Source organism: Macaca mulatta, chromosome 17 (assembly GCF_049350105.2).
Source record: "Macaca mulatta isolate MMU2019108-1 chromosome 17, T2T-MMU8v2.0, whole genome shotgun sequence".
Classification (NCBI taxonomy): domain Eukaryota; kingdom Metazoa; phylum Chordata; class Mammalia; order Primates; family Cercopithecidae; genus Macaca; species Macaca mulatta.
This window is the reverse complement of record NC_133422.1, coordinates 16,065,525-16,088,642: the sequence shown is the minus strand read 5'-3', so window position 1 is coordinate 16,088,642 and position 23,118 is coordinate 16,065,525. Positions and strand designations below refer to the sequence as shown.

The window sequence follows — 23,118 nt, the reverse complement described above, 5'->3', positions numbered from 1 at the left end:
GCCCATTCTAGATAGACCTTGAATTTCATCTAGAAAGAAGTTAGATCTTACCCAAAAGTGCTTGTTCACAGTGTAGTTTGCCAGGCAAAAAGCTGCTGCAGCTATCAATGAAGGAAGATATTTCAAGAATGGGTCTGCTTCAAGTAGACTCAGCTCTGCTACATACTAAGCACAAGAGAAGAAAACACATTGGAATTAGAAATGTGACTAAGGTCACAAGTAAGCCTGGAAATGGCAAGGAAATAAATGGTGTCTTATCTTTGTTCAGTCGGCATCTACAGAAATAGATGTTCAAGATGGTTTACTGGGTTAGTAATTGGTATGCCTGTCTATAACAACAGTAACATTTATGTTTTGGTAAAATGTCATTACAAAAGTATTTGGCCTACTCCCAAAGGATAGGTGATAGGTTACTTTTCTAATGCTACTCGTTTATGTTTATGTTGAGATAAAGTAGCACTGCTCTGGCAGCTGGAATTGGAACAGAGATTTTAGCCAAAAGACAAAAACATTAAAGCTATTAATCTATCAGGCAAATGCATGCAGTTCAGAGACTAGGACAGCACCAGTGGGAGCATCTCATATTAGAAGAAACATAGTAAAACATGTGGACATCTTTGCTACTCAATGCACAGCACATAAATACCAGATATCCTAGATTATGATCGCTGGAAACCCAATTGACCAAACCAATACTTCAATGCCTTCAACTAAAGTTCTATAACTCCAAACAACCAAATAATGCTCATTACTTAATAACATATTAGGATGAGACTAGAACCATATTAAACTAGATTTACTTTGTTCCCATTCTATAAACCTAGGAGGTTTTGCTTATATGTGATTGCTATCCAATAAGGGAACAAGCTTAAATTTTTGAACAGTTGGGTGATTAGACAACCCGTGCCTGCCAAACATAGTCAATAGTAATGCCTTATAACCAAAAGCTGGGTTCTTAAAATTAGCTGTCTTTCAGCACTGGAACAGTTTTTCTGGGCCTGTGGGAAGAAAACCGAAAAGGAAAGAACTGAAGGATAATTGGGAAAAGTTGATTTTTACAATCCTTGGCATCGGAAGTTCCTGGAAATCACACGGCATACACACCTTAGCCAGGTTCTCAGTCCTGACGCACACTCCTTGTCGCCTCAGGTACTGAAGGAGAAATTGGTTGGTGGTTGGCACTGTCAGATCAAAAGCTAGAACTTTCAGAAGCAAGTGTTCCATTTTTAACAGTTGTCGTTTTGTGTATGTATCATCAGTGATATAGACAAACTCGTCTACTTCAGGAGGATATATCTCTTCATATTTCCTGGGAAAGGAAGAGTTTTTAGAAGTAAAACTTGGAACCTATAGCTCTACTCCTGTGCTACCATAAGCCATGCCTCTTCACATGGCCCTTGCAGACTTACTTTGCAGTCACATATCCACTTAAACACCACTAAATGACTCCAGGCTATGAAAATATTAGGAGCTTGTTTCTGGACCAAGAGCATGATTATTACAAGGACATGTTATATTTACTGCTAGGAGTAGTAACAAATAATTTCCAACTGAGAATTTTAGCTTTGGGCCTGTGATACGCTGAAAGATTCTGAATGACAGACACTACAGGTAAATTCCTACACATTCTACAGACCTCAAATCATTTCATAGAAAAAAGTCTTAGGATTAACACAATGATAGAAACAAACTCCATAGGCCTCTAGTTTTTAAAAAGATGCTGTTCGACTTTCTCCACTGAATTAGCAAATGATGCTTATAGCCAAGAGACATAATGATATAATTTCACTATGATCAATTCTTTCCTTCTGCCTTCGTTTCCCCTTTCTTTAGGGGAATTTTGGCAAGTTTTTATGCATTAGCAATAGAATGTTTGAGACCAAAAGAACAGAAAAGAAACTACCACTCAGCGACAGGTCACTTAAAGGTAGCTCAGCCACAACTCAGCCTACACAATTAGGTGCTGTCACGAATGACTGATAGTAACAGGAACCCGTTGAAGTAGTTTATTCACTGTAACCAAATAAACCTGTTGTTATGGGCCATTTGCTAGATCATGAAGATAGCTTTTTGTAACCACACTGTCTTTAAATAGAACTTAATAGATAGGAAATAGCCAAAAGGCTACACTGCAGAATAGTTAAATTAGATCCTGAATTTGAGCTGATGGCTGCCTTAGTCATGACATTGAACTTGTTGCTATAAATCACAACCAGGTGATTGAAGAGTAAACATGTGGTAAGATTCAGTTTCTCAGTCAATCCTGTGAAGAGGATGATCTTTTATCAAAGGACACATGAATAGTTTTAATTACCAAGCACTGCATTTCTTCAATAAGAAATGGAGGACAAAAATTCAGTGTTTTGACAAGTGATAGTTTCATATTATGAAAGCTGAAAGAATACTTACGAAGCCAAAAGAATAGCTGCTGTTCCCACGAGCTGCAATTTCCCTCTCAGAACAGACATACATGAAAGGAACCTGTCCAGGAAGTTGACAGCCAGATACAGGGTTTCTGCTCGAAGCTTATATTCTTCCCCAACCTCCACCAGCCAGTCCACCAGAATCATGCGCATGCCTTCCGTGATGTCCGGCTGCTTCTTCATGTAGTGTGCTTTGGGTCTGTGCCTTATCTGGTTGGGAAAAGGTTTTAAGTAGGTGCAATTTCAGAAAGATCATTCCATAGTACAGTTACTATTTAAAAATCTCACAAGCAAAGGTTGGAAAGATCCTGATCAGAGCCAAATAAATCTTTATCATAACAAGGAAGAAAGTGTAAATTTCTGGTTCTGTAAAGTAATTGTTTAGCAAATAACATGCGGTTGCGGGGGGCAGGGGAGAATGGCAATATGAATTATTCCTAAGAGTAAAATATTTAACATATAAACCCTTTGAATCATGTAGAAATAGTCCAAGCAATTGCTACTTGCCATCACAATTATTATTTTTCATAGATATTCTTATGTTTAGCTGGCATAAGAGTGCCATTCACTAGTGGTTATGAACCAAGAGTTTATAATTTATCTTAATAATAAGAGTTTGGGTCCTGAAGGTTGAAATAGAAGGTGGGAAAACTTACTTCAGCTTCCCTAAGGTACTGATAAATTTCTTCAGCATATTCAGTCACATTTGTCACATCTGTGCCAAGACTGGATATCTCTTCAGACTGGGAGAGCAGAGATGAATCTACCAGCATAGGAGAAACTGCAAGAGTTCAACATTGTCAGATAACTCATTTAATGTAAACATTTGTTCAATCCACTAACCCTCCACAGGCAGTTGTGAATATAGTTATCACTTGCTGTTTTTCTCCTGCTGGGTACTAGCTATTGAATGCTGCAGGCAGTTATAAATACAGGGTACCATCAGCCATCAGCCATCGGCAAGTCAGTTACCTGTGTTGAAATCCAGCAGGAAGTGCAGGTCTGACTTGAGTGTGCTGGTGTCTACTTCATACACATCCTCAAACGCCATCCCCTCTCTGCCCGAACAGCTGTCTCCGTCCCCCTGCTCTAGTTCATCCATGTAGATGTCGAACCCTTGCTTGGGGGGCTCTTGGACCCCACAGTCAGGGAGCGCTTTCTTTCCAGCTGGAGGGAAGGCATTTTCTGATCCAGAATAACACCTGATTCTTGTGATCCCCTAAAAAACGTTTAAATCTTTTGTTACAGGCCACGTCAAAGACCACAGAGGCGATGTGAACCTCCGTGACTCAAACCAACAGCCTGGGAAGGTAAGATAAATTCTAAACTGAAAAATCTATGTCGGCAATTTAATTCCAAGAATAAATCTTCAAAAGTGTAATTTTTGCCCCCTTATCTTTGTCTACATTTGATATTTGGAGAAAGAGCTACTTAAAATTTAATCACATAGCTATCAAAGGAAACTCAAGATTGTAGAAAAAAGAAAACCTATAGCTCTTTTACAAAATGAAATAGGTACCACATATAAAGGCAAAACTGTAAATTGGCTTTTATATTTATAGCATCATGAGATTTTATAAGTAGTCTGCATAACTCTTGATGCAGTGACTGAGTTCCTACAATTCCCCTCCTCCTTAAATAAATAACTTTTTAGCCAGAAGGCCCCTATAATGCTTCCATTTCATACCCAGTTATTAAGAAACATGATGATTTTGGAAGTTTCCAAACTTCCAAATGCTGCTAAATTCTCTTACAAGCCACAGAACCTTTACGTATGTCATAATGCATTTACTCTTGGGGAATTTTCTCAGTCACTTCTCCTTTTTCTCTATTCTTATCATGAACAATGGGAACAACTGTGGTGCCACCACAGTGAACAAGCATAATGCATCAAACACTGTTGCATATTAAGGTGAGCCATGCGAGATGGTGTGAATGTTAGCTGAATCAGGGCAGGTGGGCAAGCTCTACGAACCTGAGCTATATTTATGCAAATGCCAGCTCTGTCTACCACTTTACCATTTTGTTTATAATGTATCTTGATGTGTACTGTTGTATCTTGATGTGTACTGTTGAAGGCGACTTCTAAGTTAGTAGGTGGTTCCATAACTTTCCCTTTTATTTACCAAGTAAAATATATGATTTATGTCTAGTAGGAAAATGAACACTTATGGTAGTAAATGGGGGGGGGAATCACAAAGACAACAAAGAGTCACAATCATAAGTTACTGTAACCAGATAACCAAGTTACTGCTGAGTTTGACTCTTGCTACAACCAGGACTCCAAGTTACTGCCAAGTTTGACTCTTGCTACATAGATACTGTGTCCATAGGCTGGGACATACACTTAATAAACAAATATTTACTGAGTATCTACTATGTGCTAGAAGTTTTTCTCATGCCCGGAATTTAGCAGTGAACAAAATGTTTAAAAAGAACTACCTGGCCGGGCGCGGTGGCTCAAGCCTGTAATCCCAGCACTTTGGGAGGCCGAGACGGGCGGATCACGAGGTCAGGAGATCGAGACCATCCTGGCTAACAAGGTGAAACCCCATCTCAACTAAAAAAAAATACAAAAAATAACTAGCCGGGCGAGGTGGCGGGCGCCTGTAGTCCCAGCTACTCGGGAGGCTGAGGCAGGAGAATGGCGTAAACCCGGGAGGCGGAGCTTGCAGTGAGCTGAGATCTGGCCACTGCATCCCAGCCTGGGCGACAGAGCGAGACTCCCTCTCAAAAAAAAAAAAAAAAAAAAAAGAACTACCTGACGGAGTTTATATTCTAGTCTGTGGGAGAGGAAGGAAACAAACTAGAAAAGACACAGTAAGAGCAAACAGAGCAGAGTGAGACAGTTATATAGGGCATGAAGATAGAAAGAAAAGAGGCCAATCATGAAGGACTTACCATAGGCCAATTAAGGATTAGTTTTCATTACTATTATTTTGTTTTTGTTGGCTTGCCAAAGCTGATCTAAGAATTGGCTTTTATTCAGGGACAGGAGCCACTGGAATTTGGGACAAATGAGTGGTATAATCTTTTTATGTCTTAAAAGGATTATTCTGGCTGTGCATAGGTGTGGAGAGTAAGTAAGTCAATCAATTACAAAACTTGAAAATTCTAAGTGAGACACAGTAGGGATTTGAACCAGGGAAGTAATTATAAACCGTGAAGAGTAAAATGGTTCTAGACATTTAAAAAGTAGAGCTAATAATATTTTCTCATTAGATTAGATGTGGGGTGATAGAAAAATAGGAATCGAGGAAGACAAATGTTTGGAGGCTAAATAACAGGAAGGATGGATACTCCATTTACTGAGATAAGGAAGACTTGGGAAGAGCAGTCTGGGAGTAGGGAAAAGGATGGGTGTTTCGTTTTACACGAGCATGAAGTTGCTTACTATATGATCTAAGTGGAGATGCCAAGTAGACTCCTGAATACGTGAGCCTGCAATAAAGCTCAGAGGCCCAGGCCAGCGATAGAAATATCAGTCCACCGAATAGAGAGTGTTTAATGCTAGGAGACTAAGAGGCTACTAAGGGCCTGAGTGCAAGATTTAGATCAAAGACTAGGCCATAGGGCATTCTAACTTGTAGAGACTGGATATATAAGTAACAATTAGAATATCAAAGAGTGGCCAATGAGCTAGGTAGAAAACTTGGAGAGTGATGTTCTACAAGCTGAATGAGAAGAAATTATTTCAAAGAAAAAAGAATGATCAACCATGTCAAATAATGCTGATCAGCCGAGGAAGGAAAAGACTATTAATTGAGTCAAAATAGAGCAGAAAAAGAACTAGAAACAGAGAGCATTCATCCAACAAACACTGTGTGCCATCCTGGTCAGGCCCAGGCACTGTTCAAAGTAGTGGACACACAACAGTGAACATCACAACCTGTATCAACACCTGGACGGAGCTTACATGTTAGTGGGAAAGGCAACATTGTATATGTCGAGATATGACAAACTCTCAAGATAGGTGGCTTTAAATGGGACAGCTTCTGTCCCATTACTTAATTACTTTAAGCACTTAAATTACTTTAATCGACATGATGCAAACAGTTCCTAGACCAATTTCCTTGATATTGGAAAACTAACAAAGAAAATTCATCACCATTTCTAGCTGAAAAAGGGACGGGTCAAGGTGATCTTACGAAATCAACTTCTTCCCTGTGGTCCAGATTCCAGGGTGGTAACACTCAGCGGGAGCGTTTAGTTGACAGGTTTTTAAGATGGAAAAATGGCAATATATTTGTATGCTTACAGGTTGGGCCCAGTAGAAAAGAAAAAAACCAATGAGATATGAGAGAAAGAAAAGTGGCTAGAGTGACATCCTTGAAGAAACAAGAAGACACGAGTATATTGTACACATGGGGTTGGGGGGCGACCTCGCATGACAGCAGGGACATAGCAGACACATAACAGGTTGTGGATGGCAGATTATATGGCACACAGGAACATGTGAAGATTCTCTTCTGGATGCTTCTATATTTTTAGGAAAATAAGATACAAAGTCATCAGCTGAGAGTGAGCATGAAGGAGGAGGTTACTGAGGATTAAACAGAGAAACGAAGGTACAAAATAGATTTCTAAGCAGGTTGCAGAGGATAGGTACAGTGAAATGCAGAAGTGGCACCAGGTAACATAAGAGATTAGCAACTGGGAATTTAAAATGCGACCACTCAACATAAGCACAACTGACAATTCATAAGAACCAAGTCTCGGGCTTTAAGTTTTAAAAAGCAAACATCGCTAAGCAAATTAAAATTTGTTAAAACCACTTCCACTCAATTTTCTCCAAAGTTTTGAACAGATCACGTGAAGAGTCAGTTAGATGAGGGGCTTCTAATCTAGTTTCTACCATATCTTTCTTTTGGCAGAGGCTTAATTAAACCTTTCAGATTTTTTCACCTACGAAATAGGGAAGGTATAGTTTTCATCTGTTAAGGTATCTATGATCAGTTAAGTTCACACAACTAATACCTGAGGGACCATTACCTGTTAGCATAGCTGCTTAGTCAGTACTGGGAAGAGGTCTGCTTTCAAAGCACGCTTTTTGGAGTAATCGAGTCTAGCCTAATCTAATCCTGATTTTAACACTATCCCCAATGAACACAGCCAAGATTATCCAGGTTTCCCTTAGGCACAGCCTGCATCAGTGTGAACACTGCTCTGACCTGGAGGAACCCCACTTCCACAGTTTATTTGGAAGCATTCACATTTCCTTTTAGCCCAGCCCTTAAATTACTTTAATATACATAATCCAAACAGTTCCTAGACCTATTTCCTTGGTAGTGGAAAAAATAACAAAGAAAACTAATCACTATTTCTAGCTGAAAACCGAACCCCTCAAGGTGATCTTAAGAAATCAACTGGCCTGCCACCGTGGCTCACGCCTATAATCCCAACACTTTGGGAGGCCGAGGTGGGCAGATCACCTGAAGTCAGGAGTTAGTGACCAGCTTGGCCAACATGGTGAAATCCCATCTCTACTAAAAATACAAAAATTAGCCGGGCATGGTGGTGGGCGCCTGTAATCCCAGCTACTCAGGAGGCTGAGGCAGGAGAATCACTTGTACCCGGGAGGCAGAGGTTGCAGTGAGCCGAGACAGCGCCACTGCACTCCAGCCTGGCGACAAGAGCGAAACTCTCTCTCAGAAAGGAAAGGAGAAAGGAAAGGAGAAGGAAAGGAGAAGGAAAGGAGAAGAAAAGGAGAAGAAAAGGAGAAGGAAAGGAAAGGAAAGGAAAGATCAATTTCCCTGTAGTCTAGATTCCAGGGTTGTAATACTCAGGGGGAGCTGTAGATACAAAGGCAAGAGAAAAGCACCTGGCACCAAAGAGGAGGGCCGTTCTCCACAAGCATCATTCCCAGTGCGTCTGAGTCATTACCTGGCCACAGGTCCTCCTGTACTGTCCATTTTCAGTTAGCAGCCCTAGCACTGTCCTCTGCGGGGGATCCTGGCCCAGCGGGGCTCTGGTGAGTATCTGACAAGCATCGGGACCTCGGGCCACTGTAGCCAGCACAACTCCATTCTTGGGGTTGCTGCAGTGCATTGCCTCAGACTCCACGCGCTGCTGCTACCAGGGAAAGAGAGACAAGCTGGTTACTCAACCCCGTCCACCCGGGGCTCCAAGGACACAAGAGAACCTCTAGGAGGGAGAGCACCAAGCAAAGGGACTAACACCAATTGCTGATCTTCCCAGCAATTGTTAGTGCTGAAAGGGCATGAGCCACCGCACAAACGATCAAAGTTGCTCTGAATCAAAACAGTCATTCCAATCTCTGAGGGTTTTTTTTATCCCAAGACCTCCTGTTGGGCTGGAAGGAGAGAAACATTCTGACAAGCCTTCAAGTCGGGATACTAAACCCACGTTACCTGGAAGTTGAAATCTGGGAGCCCCTGTCTTTCCCAGCAGAGATACTCATCTCCCCAGCCCCCAATAAAAGATCCAGGGTACATGACTGCGGGAAAGCGGGTCTCCATCCCAAGTGACGAGCAGGGTGGTGCACTGCGGCCTCCTCCCACCAGATAGGAGGCCTCAAAACCTGCCTGGACCCCAAATCGGGCCCAGCTCTTCCCGGCGATATCTTTCTATGTATCTGGAACAACTGCCAAGTGCACTGGAGGATCGGGTTAAGAGCTGGCGGGCAGGGCGGAGCAGGGCCGGGTGGGGCAGGGCGGGGCAGGGCGGGGCCGGACTTGGAAGGGCGGGGCAGGGCAGGGCGCGGAGGGAGGTACCAAGTGATGAGGGATTCCAGCCTGGGAGGCGACCCGGCTCAGCGCTGCGGCTCAGCTGCCCACCCGCGTCTGTTGAATCGGCCAATCAGCGGCGCTCCCGGACCGCTCCCGGAGGGAGCGTTTCCATGCCGACCGCGGCTGGCTTGCGCTCCCCCCGGCCGCATCGCCATGGCGACCTGCTCACCTGACTCGCTCCGGGTGGACAAGCCGCGACCCCTGGGCGTTCAGGCCCCTGCGGGACTAACGGGCGACGGCCCTCCAGCTCCAGCTGTGCGTCTCCGCCCGGGCCAGGTGGGGCCGGCCGCCGCAGTCTGCACACGTACCCTCTGGTCCGCGCCCCCGGCCTGGGAGGGCGGACTCGCCCACCCCACGGTGGCCCCGGCTTTGGAAGGGACTGTTTCTGTGACCCGTTCTCCCAACAGCCGCTAACAACCCCCTGTAACGTCTCCTGCGCGGCCCGCTCCTGAGAACCCTGGCTCGGGAGAGCGACGCGGGGCCCTCGGGGCTGCGCAGGCTGCGGCGCCCTGCCCACGCTGGCCCGAGGGCGCGGCTCGCTCTGGGTCGGCTCACACACCTACGCTTCCTGCCGGGCGGCGGCCGGGACGCGGCGGGGTGGCCCCACGTGCAGTCGCGGCAGTGTGGCGTCTCCATCGCTGGGGGTCCTTGCGGGCGGCACCTGTCCTGCCCGGCTCCCGGTGCATGTGGCCTGCGAGGCGGCAGAGATGTGGGGATTTAGGGTCGCACGTGGTGCTCGAGGTCCCCACGAGAAGTCTTCCCCCGCGGGCTCCTGCGCAACTGCGTGAAGCCGGCCCGGGAAAGTCAAGATTGTGGCCCAGGAAGAGGAAGGAACGCGGGCAACACAGCTGGGGCTTGGGACGCTGAGGGGGTCGGTGGCAGCGCTCCGGGCTGGGGGCTGGGCGGGCGGCCTGTCCGCGTGGGGAGAGGAGTCCCTGGGGTCCTTATACGGGGGAGCTCCTGGAAACTCGGGGGCTCAGACGCCTGCATAGGTGACTGGACAAGCCAGGTGAAAGAATCGAACTTTTTTTTTTTTTTTAATGTATATATGCACACACACATTACCAATGCTGTAGTCTGTTACTACTTTTGCTTTTTTGTTTAAACATCCACCCCTAAATCTCTAAATCAGACCCAAAGTGTAGTCAAATAGCCACTTTATGCAAGCAACGGTTATCGCCTTTTTTAAAGTGTGCGTTATTAACATTTTTACCAAGCAAACTGAGTGTGGGCATTGCTTTAAGGGGAAAATAGAAGTATTCTAACAAAATCTCGGGTTGAAAGCCGTGCAGTTGACTCAAATATTAATAAGAAGTTGGGAAGCATCTGGAGAATCAAGGCTGGATGAGGGAGGAACACAGAAACGGATCTTGTTCAACATGAAACTCATTTCTATACGTTTGTCACAGACTTCTATTCCTTGAGAGACAGCAGTCCTCTTGCACCCCAGATTTCCTGTGCCTTTGAATTTCCTGTGCCTCCCGAAGGAAACACGGGAACTCTGGTAACATCTAGATTGCCACAACAGAGTCAGACGCCGACGGGGACCAAATGCTCTGCTTCGCGAGGTGAATGAAAGCATTTCTGTCCTCTTGCCTGGCGCCTCTGTTGGATATCTTCTCGGGAGCCCTCCGCCACCTGCCGACAGCGTTGTTATTTCCTGGGACGCTGAAGGCCTCAGTGGTTTAACTCCGTCAGGGACTCTGCGGCAAGACCTGCCAAGAGCCCGAGTCGCTTGGGAGCGGACAAGATTGGCTGCGCTCACGAGACCTGGTCCTTGGTACACCCCTTTTCATCTGATTTCCTCGGACAAAAATGACCGAAACCTCATGCCCTTTTTCTTTTCTCCAAAAACAGAGGCGCTGGCGCAGTGTTTGTTCGTGGAACCTGTCGTTTTGATCTGCTTTTTTGGGTTGAAGCTGAAACCAGGGTTGGAGTCGCTCTCAGGCTGGCTTTTCCCAACTCAGATCTGGCCAGGACCAGATGACAAGGCTACAAAGGTGTCCAATGACTTTCAGCCGTCTTTAGCCTTTAAAAAGTAACCAAATGAGACCCTCGGATAATTTAATACCCCTCCTCTTATCTGAATGGCTGCACCCTAATCCAACCTTAATCTATATGAAATAGGATTATCATGAACATCTTTCTTCCTGCTCCATCCACTTTGCTAGACTTGGCAAAGGGAAATGGTTACATAGTTTATGATTGTTTTATTGTGCTGTCTTAGAATTCTACATCGTCGTTACAAGCCTCTGGTCATATCTTAAACAGGAGAGTGAGTTCGATGAACTGATATCTATGTGTGCATGTAAATTCAGATACGTGTATAACTTGTGCAATACTTACGGCTTTCTTGGCTTTAAAAAATGTCTACACTGAGGCCGGGCACGATGGCGCACCCCTGTAATCCCATCACTTTGGGAGTCCAGGCAGGCGAATCACGAGGTCAAGAGATAGAGACCATCCTGGCCAACGTCGTGAAACCCTGTCTCTACTAAAAATACAGAAAGTAGCCGGGCGTGGTGGTGCACGCCTGTAGTCCCAGCTACTGGGGAGGCTGAGGTAGGGGAATCTCCTGAACCCGGGAGGCTGGAGGTTGCAGTGAGCCCAGATCGGGCCACTGCACTCCAGCCTGGTGACAGAGTGAGACTCCATATCAGGAAAAAAAAAAAAAAAAAAAAGCCTTCACTGAATATTGTGTTCCAACGAGTAAGGATTTATGACATAAAAACAAATTTAACTGAATAGGTGTTCGATTTTTACTTTAAAAATCTAAACTAAAAACTTGGCCTTAGAATTAAAAACAAAAGGAACAGAGGGAGTAGAAAGGACTTTCTCACAAATTACACAGTTTTAGTGAAATGCATAATTATAATGTTGCATTTAGCAACATTACAATCTAATCTTGAGTTTGCTATGCAAATCAGGATTAGATTTGCATAGCAAAATAGGATTAGAACTCAAACATAAGTAGATTTTAATTTTTCCCATCTTTAAATAAACTATATATTTGTTAATATATTGAGAATTAAACAACATAATTCTAAATACAACTTTTTTAATATCTAACATATTTGGCATAACTTAAATACTAATATAACAGCTTTTTTTAAACTTAAAAAGTTCGTTGGTCAGCACTTCCAACCTGACAGTGAATGCTCAACTAGCTTTAACTCTAGGATTAATTTTCAAAATAAGGATGACAGCTGAATTCTTTACTAGGAATTTTGTTGTTGTTGAGAAGGAGTCTCGCTCTCACCCAGGCTGGAGTGCAGTGGCCGGATCTCAGCTCACTACAAGCTCCACCTCCCAGGTTCACCCCATTCTCCTGCCTCAGCCTCCTGAGTAGCTGGGATTACAGGCGTGCACCACCATGCCCGGCTAATTTTTTTTTTTTTTTTTTTTTTTTTGTATTTTTTAGTAGAAACAGGGTTTCACCGTGTTACCCAGGATGGTCTGCATCTCCTGACCTTGTGATCTGTCCACCTCGGCCTCTCAAAGTGCTGGGATTACAGGCCTGAGCCACCATACCCGACCCTTTACTGGGAATTTTTTAAACCCACAAGTCCTATTAAAATCAACTCCCTTCTCCAAATTACAATTCAGATAGTCCTTTCAGTTTGTTAGCAATTACTTGGTATTTCAGAGGCAGTTATTCTATTGCATTTGTTCATACTAGCTAGTAATTAACCTCCTGTTGAAACATATCAGTTTTTATTAATTAGTATGAAATCAGGTTGATTTTCAGGATAAGGCTGAAAGAAAGATTTTTTTAAAAACCAGCCAAGTTTATTTAAGGACAAAGGTCCATTTAGGGACATGTTTTGCCTCTTCATAACATGCCTCTGTCATTCTCAGATATACATTTAACTAAAAGCATAGTTTGAACAGTAAGATGAGAGATAGGTGGTGGAAAGAAACAAGGAACCGACTGCAATTTGTGACATTTTAGCACTTAGCTCCAGGGAAGATGACCAAAGGATTGAGCAAGTCCAGCTTGAAAAGCACCCAAAACTGTGCACACCTTAAGAAGTATATTTCATCAGGTTGTGAAAAGTGGATCCCTTAGTACATAATGGGTGAAGTAAGTTTTCATTAAGACTTGTAAGAAGTCACCTTCTCCAAGTGAAAATAGTATGAATACATACATGAGATTAGACAAAGTCTACTGTTCATTCATTCATTTTGCAAAGTTTTTTGAGCATCCATTGTATGCCAGGCAGTAGCTGGGTATGAGTATGATAATAAAAAATGATCCCTGCCCTCAAGGAGCTGTTATTCCAGGCAAGGAAATATAGCAGACAGTCCTGGTGCCGCATAATTAGTGTTTATTTTACCATGAGGAATACAGATATATAAAGGGGGAGCAGTTGGAGCTTAAGAGAAAAGGAAAAAGGTATGTTGCTGGGAAGACTTGGAGGCAGTATCCAGATCTGATCATTAAGGTGATTAAAGTCTTAAAGACAGGGCGAGGGCCAGGCATGGTGGCTCACGCCTGTAATCCCAACACTTTGGGAAGCCGAAGTAGGTGGATCAATTGAGGTCAGGAGTTCGAGACCAGCCTGGCCAACATGGTGAAACCCTGTCTCTACTAAAAACACAAAAATTAGCTGTGCATGGTGGTGAGCACCTGTAATCCCAGCTACATGGGAGGCTGAGACAGGAGAATTGCTTGAACCCAGAAGGTGGAGGTTGCAGTGAGCTGAGATCGTGCCACTCACTACACTTGGTGATAGTGCAAGACTCCATCTCAAAAAAAAAAAAAAAAAAAAAGACAGGGCAGGAAATATAGTCTATATATATCCTAGAAATGGGGTACCCAAAGAACAGGAATTTTCAGCGGTGTTTATCCAGCACCTTCCAAGGGAAAGCACTAAATTGTGATGTCCAAAAATACCCCTCAAGACTGTCTCTACTGGCTCAGGTACAGACTCCATTAGCAATTAACTCATCAAGAAGTCAACCTCCCAGGAACTTGGTGAGAGGAAGAAGTTTCTGCTGACTTTAGTTACCATGAGTCAGTCCCTAATCACGTGCACAACTAGAGATGCATTATTAAAATCAGTTTCCCGTGACGCAGAGTTGAGGCCTTTCCCAGATTCTGCACCAAGGAAAAAATAATTTCAGTGGGACAATACAGCCATTTTCAATGGCTGTACAAATAATTACAAATAATTGGGAAAGTTATTTTTAATTTCTGTGGATACATAATAGGTGTATATATTTATGGAGTACATGAGATGTCTTGATACAGGCGTGCAATGCATATTAATCACATCATGGGAAATGGGGCATCCTTCCCCTCAATCATTTATTCTTTGTGTTACAAACAATCCAATTGTACTCTTTTCGTGATTTTAAAATATACAATGAAACTATTGACTACAGTCTCCATGTTGTGCTATCACATGGTAGGTATTATGCATCCCTTCTATTTTTTTGTACCCATTGTCACTTCCCCAAGCCCCCAATTATCTTTCTCAGCCTCTGGTAACCATCCTTCTACTCTGTATGTCCATGAATTCAATTGTTTTGATTACTAGATCCCACAAATATGTGAGAACATGAGATGTTTTTCTTTGGTTTGTTTCACTTACCACAATGATCTCCAGTTCCATCCATCCTGTTGCAAATGACAGGATCTCATTCTTTTTTATAGCTGAATAGTATTCCATTGTGTATATGTACCACATTTTCTTTATCCATTCACCTGTGACATTTAGGTTGCTTCCAAATCTTGACTGTCCTGAACAGTGCTGCAACAAACATGGGAATGCAGATAGCTCTTCAATATGTTGATTTCCTTTCTTTTGGGTATATACCCAGCAATGGATCCTGTGGTAGCTCAATTTTTAGTTTTTTGAGGAACCTCCAAACTGTGCTCCATAGTATTTGTACTAATTTACATTCCCACCAACAGTGTACAGGGGTTCCCTTTTCTTCACTTCCTCCCAATATTTATTATTGCCTGTCTTTCGGATATAAGCCATTTTAACTGGGGTGAGATGGTATTTCATTGTAGTTTTGATTTGCATTTCTCTGATGATCAATGAGGTTGAGCACCTTTTCATATGCCTGTTTGCCATTTGTATATTTTCTTTTGAGAAGTGTCTAATCAAATCTATTGCCTATTTTTTGATCTGATTATCCAATTTTTTCCCATAGAGTTGTTCGAGCTCCTTATATATTCTGGTTATTCATCCGTTGTCAGATGAGTAGTTTGCAGATATTTTCTCCCATTCTGTGAGTTGTCTCTTCACTTTGTTGATTGTATCCTTTGCTGTGCAGGCATTTTTTACACATGATCTTAGCCAAAAGGCCGAGAAGCGACATGCAGGAGCTTTTAAAACTTGATGTGATTGGTTGCCTGTTCCTGTGAGGTATTGCTCAAGAAATACTTGCCCCAACTTATGTCCTGGAGATTTTCCCTAATGTTTTCTTGCAGTAGTTTCATAGTTTGAGAGGTCTTAGATTTAAGTCTTTAATTAATTTTGATTTGATTTTTGTATCTGTCCAGGGACAAGGGTCTATTTTCATTCTTCTGCATGGGGATATCCAGTTTTCCCAGTACCATTTATTGAAGAGACTGTTTTTTCCCTAGTATATGTTCTTGCCATCCTTGTTGAAAATGAGTTCACTGTAGGTATATGGATCTGTTTCCAGGTTCTCTATTCTGTTACACTGGTCTATGTGTCTGTGTTTATGCCAGTACCATGCTGTTTTGGTTACTGTAGCTCTGTAGTATAATTTGAAGTCAGGTAATGTGATTCCTCTAGTTTATTCTTTTTGCTTAGGAAAACTTTGGCTATTATGGGTCTTTGGGGGGTTCCATATACATTTGGGGGCTGTTTTTTCTATTTCTGTGAAGAACATCATTGGTATTTTGATAGGGATTGCACTGAATCTGTAGATTGCTTTGGGTAGTATGGACAGTTTAACAATATTGATTCTTCCAATCCAACAAGGAATATTTTCCCATTTTGGTGTACTCTTCAATTTCTTCCATAAGTGTTTTCTAATTTTCATTATAGAGATCTTTCACATCTTTGGTTGATTCCTAGATATTTAATTTTACGTGTGGTTCTTGTAAATGAGATTATGTTTTTATTGCTTTTTCAGATTGTTCACTGTTGTCATATAGAAATGCTATTGCTTTTTATATGTTGATTTTGTATCCTGCAACTTTACTGAATTTATTGGTTCTAATAGTTTTTTAGTGCAATCTTTAGGTTTTTTCAAATGTAAGATCATATCATCTGCAAACAAGGATAATTTGACTTCTTCCATTCCAATCTGGATGCCCTTTATTTGTTTTTCTTGTCAATTGCTCTAACCATACTTCCCATACTATGTGGAATATCAGTGGTGAAACTGGGCATCCTTGTTGTGTTCCAGATCTTAGAGGAAAGGCTTTCAGCTTTTCCCCCATTCAGTATGATACTAGCTGTGGGTCTGTCATATATGGCTTTTATTGTGTTGAGGTATATTCCTTGTATCCTCAATTTTTTTAAGGTTTTTAATCATGAAGGGATGTTGAATTTTATCAATATTAACATCAATAAAAACATCAATAAAAAGCCATATGAAATGATCATATGGTTTTTGTCCTTTGTTCTGTTGATATGATGTATTATAATGATTAACTTGTGTATGTTGAACCATCCTTGCATCCCAGAGCCCACTTGGTCATGATGAATGATCTTTCTGCTATATTGTTGAATTAGGTTTGCTAGTAGTTTGTTGAGGATAAAATTTTGCATCAACATTCATCAGCAATATTAGCCTGTAGTTTCCTCTATTTTTTTCTTTTCTTTCTGTTTCTTTTTTTTTTTTGAGATGGGGTTTCACTCTTGCTGCTGGGGCTGGAGTGCAATGGCACAGTCTCGGCTCACTGCAAACTCCACCTCCCAGGTACACGTGATTCTCCTGCTTAAGCCTCCTGAGTAGCTGGGATTGTAGGTGCCTGCCACCATGCCTGGTTAATTTTTGTATTTTTAGTAGAGACGGAGTTTCCCCATGTTGGCCAGGCTGCTCTTGAACTCCTGACCTCAGGTGATCCACCCACCTAGGCCTTCAAAAGTGTGGGATTACAGGCGTGAGCCACTGTGCCCAGTCTCGCCTCTAGTTTTCTTTTTTGATGTGTCTTTGTCTGGTTTGGGTGTCAGGGTAAGACTGGCCTCATAGAAGGAATTTGGCAGTGTTCCTTCCTCTATTTTTCAGAATAGTTTGAGTGGGATTGGTATTAGTTCTTTAAATGTTTGGTAGAATTTGGCATTGAAGCCATCGGGTACCAGGCTTCTTTTTACTAGGAGACTTTTTATTATGGCTTTGATCCCATTGCTTGTTATTGGTCTGTTCAGGTTTTGGGTTTTTTTCCTGGTTCAATCTTGGTAGGTTGTATATGTCTAGGAATCTGTCCATTTCTTCTAGATTTTCCAATTTATTGGCATGTGGTTACTCAAAGTAGCCACTAATGATCCCATGAATTTCTGCACTATCAGTCGTAATGTCTCCTTCTTTCATCTCTGATTTTATTTATTTGGATCTTTTCTGTTTTTTTCTTAGTTACTCTGGCTAAAGGTTTGTTTAGTTTAACTTTTCAAAAAACCAACTGTTTGTTTCATTGATCTTTTGCATTTTCTTCATTTCAGTCCCATTTATTTCTGCTCTGATCTTTATTATTTCTTTTCTTGTACTAATTTAGGGTTTGGTCTGGTCTTGCTTTTCTAATTCTTTAAGATGCATCATTAGATTGTTTATTCAAACTTTTCCTTCTTTTTTGATATAGGCACTTAGAGCTATCAGCTTCCCTGAGTACTGCTTTTGCTGTTTAGTATGTTGTTTTGACATTGTCATGTTTTCATGAAATTTTTCAATTTCCTTCTTAATTTCTTCATCAACCCACTGGCCATTCAGGAGCATACTATTTATTTTCCATGTATTGATTTCTAGTTTTACTCCACTGTGGTCAGAGAAGATGCTTGATATTATTTCAATTTTTTTAATCTTTAAGAGTTGTTCTGTGGCCTAACATATGGTTTATCCTTGAGAATCATCCATGTGCTGAAGAAAAGAATGTGTATTCTGCTGCCTTTGGATTAAATGTTCTGTAAATATCTATTACGTTCATTTGGTCTGTAGTGCAGATTAAATCCAGTGTTTCTTTGTTGATTGTCTGTATAGGAGATCTGTCCAATACTGAAAGTGGACTATTGAAGTCTCCAGATATTACTATACTGGGGACTATCTCTCTCTTTAGCTCTAATAATATTTGCTTTATATATCTAGGTTCTCCAATATTGACTGCATATACATTTAAAATTATTATATTCTCTGGCCAGGTGCAGTGGCTCACACCTGTAATCCCAGCACTTTGGGAGGCTGAGGCAGGCAGATCACCTGAGGTCAGGAGTTCAAGACCAGCCTGGCCAACATGGCGAAACCCTGTCTCTACTAAAAATAAAAAAAATCAGCCAGGAGTGGTGGCGTGCCTGTAGTCCTAGGTACTCAGAAGGCTGAGGCAGGAGAATTGTTTGAACCTGGCAGGTGAAGGTTGCAATGTGCTGAGATCACACCACTGCACTCCAGCCTAGGTGACAGAGCAAGACTCTGTCTCAAAAAAAAAAAAAGCCAAAAGAATCTATGTAGTTTTCAGTTGTGAAAATTCTGTTTGGAAAGAAGAAATCACAAACACATATAACATTTTAATAATAATTATAAGTCATAAAGTTCTGTGCATGAATGTGTGTTCCTTTTTGGCAATTAATATTTTTCTGACTGAATGAGGCAGCTTGGTGGCTCTATCCATGATATCAGAATTGTTTATTATTATTTTTGGTTTTTATTGACAAAGAATATCTTTTTTCATCTGTTTCCATTACTGAACACATTGCCTAATCAACAGTGAAAAAAATGTCCACCTGAAGTACACTGTTCTCTGTGTATATGAAAAGCACAACACATTTTAATTTATTCTAATGATAGACACAGAAGTTGCATAAATGAGTAACAAAGAGTCTTATGCAAAGTTTAGTCTTTTAGGAGATTTTAGTCTTATTTCGTCAAATACACAAATAATTTGCCACAAGGTAATTAGAGTGAAGTAAACATTTCCTAAGAAGTCCAGAGAAAGTTCTGGTTAAAAGCCACATATGTTTTCAGTTAATTACAGAAATGAGGAAAGGTTTCTTGAAAATGGTGGTTTTGTGTTTAGCCTTGAAATCTGGATCTGGTTTTGATCTGCAGGGTTTGGGGAACCTATTTTAGGAAGAGAGTTCTGCATGAGTAAAGACTCTGAGAAGATGATTATAAAACATGTTATGGGTTATGCTGATGTCCTATAACACCTGAGATTATAGTAAAGGATACACTTTACAATCAGGAACATTGGGATAATGTCCTGTAGTATTTTTGAATACTAGAATAAGGAGTTTGCTGTGGCACTTTTGAATAGACGAATGATGAAGTTAGAACTATGTTTATAGAAGAACCATCTGAGAGCAATGAGTAGCCTGGGATTTGGGAGTAGGAGATGCTTCAGGAAACACTTGCTAGAGGAAATGGCAACCTGAACCAGGATCATGCCATAGACACAGAAAGAACAGGAGGCTCAGTGAAGTCACTCTGACTACAGAATCTAGATGACTTAGCAACTGACTGTATGCTGGGTTTGAAAGAGAAGATGGAGACAAACATCATTTTGCAATTTCTAGGTCAGGTCGATGACAGAATAGTGGAGTTAACAGAAGTAGAAATGCCAGAAGATTAGCTGAATTCTGAGGAAAAAGAAAGTGAAGAGCAAGTTTGATTTCAGACATCTTAATGATAAAGTCTTTTCTAATAATTGCCCAGAACTGCCACCTTTCCCTCCACCTCCATCCCTACATATGTATGAGTTTTGATAATAATGAATTCTCCTTATTAACAGAGATTGATTATGGAGTTGGAGAAAAAAGTAGATTGATTGTAACACATTTGGTGCAATGTGCCACCACTGTAAAATAATTATTAGTAGATAGACAGCTATTCTAGGAAAACCCATGAAGAGGGAAAGAGCAACAGCTTCCTGTCTACCATTTCAGGGTTCCACTCTCCCATTCAAAAGGCCCTCTTCCAAAATCATAAGTCCCTTAGCGTCAGGGATGACATCTTCCTCAATTTTGGAAGCTCTTTTCCTGGCATAGTGCTCAGAACATAGTAGGCACTTCATAAATGTTTGTTGATTGAATAATAAGATGTAAGTTATGCTTGTTCCAAAAATGAGCAAAAGATGGCCCCTCTATATTGGTCTTATGTGGCTTACTTCTTCATTCCTGAGCAAGACCATTGGCTCCAAAGCATCCTGGCAGCAAACTCAAATTCTTGTACAGCCAATTGTTTTAAATATGGCCCAAGAAAGCATATTTTTTAGTCATTCAGAGCCCAGAAACTCCACCGACATCTGTTAGCCTTAGATAAGCCAAACCCTGAGGCTATAGAAGACCCAGGTCCATGCTACCCTTCCTAACTCTCTGACCCAGAGCCTCCCACATCGTGAGGCTGAGGGACATCACCTAACCTAAAGGTAACCTCCTTTCTCTGATTTTCCACTCCCCAGGGAGTTCCCTTGCTCTCTTCCCCTTTGGGTGGTGGACCCACACCATTGTCTCTGGAAGGTCTCCAAGATCCCTGGGCTTCACCCCCATCTACACTCCTACATGAGAGCTTGTCCAAGCACCACACAAAGCACTCTGTGTACTGCTACCACCTGGTGGTCATATCTTTCCCCTGCCAGCCTCAAAATTCCTGATTTCATGACAATATTGTATGTGTATGAGGGAGGAAATCTGATGTATTAAATTGCTTTTTCAAACCTTTGTGTTTTTTTCTTTCCTCCTTCTTAGGAATTTCATATTTTGTCACTCACTGAAAAAATTCTTAGATCTGAAAAGCTAGGAGGGTACTTGGAGATCATTTCATTAATCCCTGTCCTGTGTAGGTGAGAAAACGTTGGTTCAGACCTATATCCATCAAATTAAATTTCTAAAAGTGACGTTTCAGAAGAAAACTAACACTAATGAATTCCAATTCTAGGATTTATACTAAGAAACTAATCATAAATAGGTTCAAAGGTTCACCTATAGAGCTTTTTATAATAGAGAAATTAAAAAATCATCTGTATGTTTCAAATGAAGGAATTTGTTAAATGAAGTATAGGGCAGTAGGAGTCTATAGTGACAACTGTGCAGCATTAGTCTGAAAAACTACCATAGAGTCATATGAAATTATGTAGAGAAAAAGTGACATACAGAAATGTTCAAAATATATTTTATGAGATAAAGTACAAAAACAGTAAGTTTAGTATGTTGGATTTTCACTTAAAATTTTTATATGCTTGGAAGAAGCACCAAAAATACATACCAAATATTAGTTATCTGTTCGTATCACAGGATTAGCTGATTCTAGTTGAATTCATTTGGTTTATCTGTAGTTTCTAAATTTCCTATAATAAAAATATTAATTGCTGAATAATAAAAAAATTATTATTGAAGAAAATTATCATGGCAAGCTGCAAGTTCAAGCTAAATGTGTTATCCATTAGAACTTTCCAGCTGGGCATGGTGGTTCACGCCTGTAATCCCAATACTGTGGGAGGCCGAGGCAGCTGGATCACTTGAGGTCAAGAGTTTGAGACCAGCCTGGCCAACATGGTGAAACCCTATCTCTAGTAAAAGTACAAAAACTAGCCAAGCATGATGGTGCACATCTGTAATTCCAGCTACTCGGGAGGCTGAGGCACGAGAATTGCTTGAACCTAGGAATTGGAGGCTGCAGTGAGCAGAGATTGCCCCACTGCACTCCATCCTGGGTAACGAAGTGAGACTCTGTCTCAAAAAAAAAAAAAAAAAAAAACAACTTTCCGCAATGATGAAAATGTTCTGTACCTACATTTCCTATGATACGTGGCTACTGAGCATTGGAAATGAAGCCAGTGCAACTGAAGAACTGAATTTTTAATTTATGTAGTCACAGGCAGCTAGTGGCTACGATACTGGTTAATGCAGGATAGACTAGGTGGTAGTTGAGAACAGTCATAGCACATTAAGAGTGATCATAATTAGTCTAGATCTGCTACCGTGTATGCAAATGTGTATGTTTTTCTTGACTAGCTTCCCCCTAAGTTATTATACCATAATTTAGGATAAAGTGTGCCAAAAAATAATGATATGAAACCATCTATGTAGAGGAGGTTTTTTTTTGAGAAACAAACATACTTCATCGTGTGATTTATAAAGAAGATCAATTTATAAATGAACAAGGAGAGTTCGTCCAGAAATTATTATCTTCCTTGTTAAAAAACTGTTCATTCTTTTTCAGGATCATGCAATAGTCCAGAGGTAGAACAAGAACAGCTAAAAGATCAATCTGGATTCTGTTAACCTGGCAAATTAACCCAACTTTTATCATTTAATTTTATAGATAGACATCTACTTAGATCTGCTGACTGCTAGACTTACATAATAGTTGTGTAATTTGTCGCTTAAGCTTCATTTTTGTTACTAAGTTGTATGTTAAATTTTGTGACCAAATTCATACCCTCCTTCCATAATTTAAGAATTTGCCTCTCAGATTGACATTCAGCCTTGTGATAGCCTCATTCCTCAGACAATAATTCATCAACACCCAAGATATGTCCTTATTTGAGATATATTGCTTCGTTTCTTGCTTCGTGACTGAACAGACCCATTATTTGTGTAAATGAGCCTTACTGGAATACAATGAGCTGCTTATTTGCTTTCTGGAAAACACTAAATAGATCATTTATGCAGCAGTGTGCTCACAGTTCTGCGTTTTGATACTATTGTTATTAGACTAACAGGTTCATGTGCCTGCTCTCAGACCAATACACTGAGACAGCAGAGAAAGTTTAATGATTACGAGGCAGAAGAGTGATAAGATGGGAGGAG

At 41.2% G+C, this 23,118-nt stretch overlaps 1 protein-coding gene across 6 annotated transcripts in view; it reads right to left on the bottom strand.

The window, feature by feature from the left end:
- The window catches only part of CCNA1 (cyclin A1), a 69,256-nt gene that overhangs the window by 1,580 nt on the left and 44,558 nt on the right, over positions 1–23,118 (bottom strand). The window contains exons 4-10 of one of the 6 annotated variants that reach the window (XM_077974259.1): positions 9,732–9,863; positions 8,307–8,495; positions 3,396–3,642; positions 3,080–3,204; positions 2,410–2,633; positions 1,105–1,309; positions 52–165 (exon numbers count right to left, since the gene is read on the bottom strand). In XM_077974259.1, the coding sequence (XP_077830385.1) occupies positions 52–165; positions 1,105–1,309; positions 2,410–2,633; positions 3,080–3,204; positions 3,396–3,642; positions 8,307–8,471 (1,080 nt within the window). In that variant the 5' untranslated portion in view covers positions 8,472–8,495; positions 9,732–9,863. Of the gene's footprint in view, positions 1–51; positions 166–1,104; positions 1,310–2,409; positions 2,634–3,079; positions 3,205–3,395; positions 3,643–8,306; positions 8,496–8,794; positions 9,127–9,157; positions 9,257–9,341; positions 9,864–23,118 lie in introns of those variants that run through there. The other 5 variants (XM_001084034.5, XM_015120924.3, XM_015120923.3 and 2 more) reach the window with 5 other exon arrangements.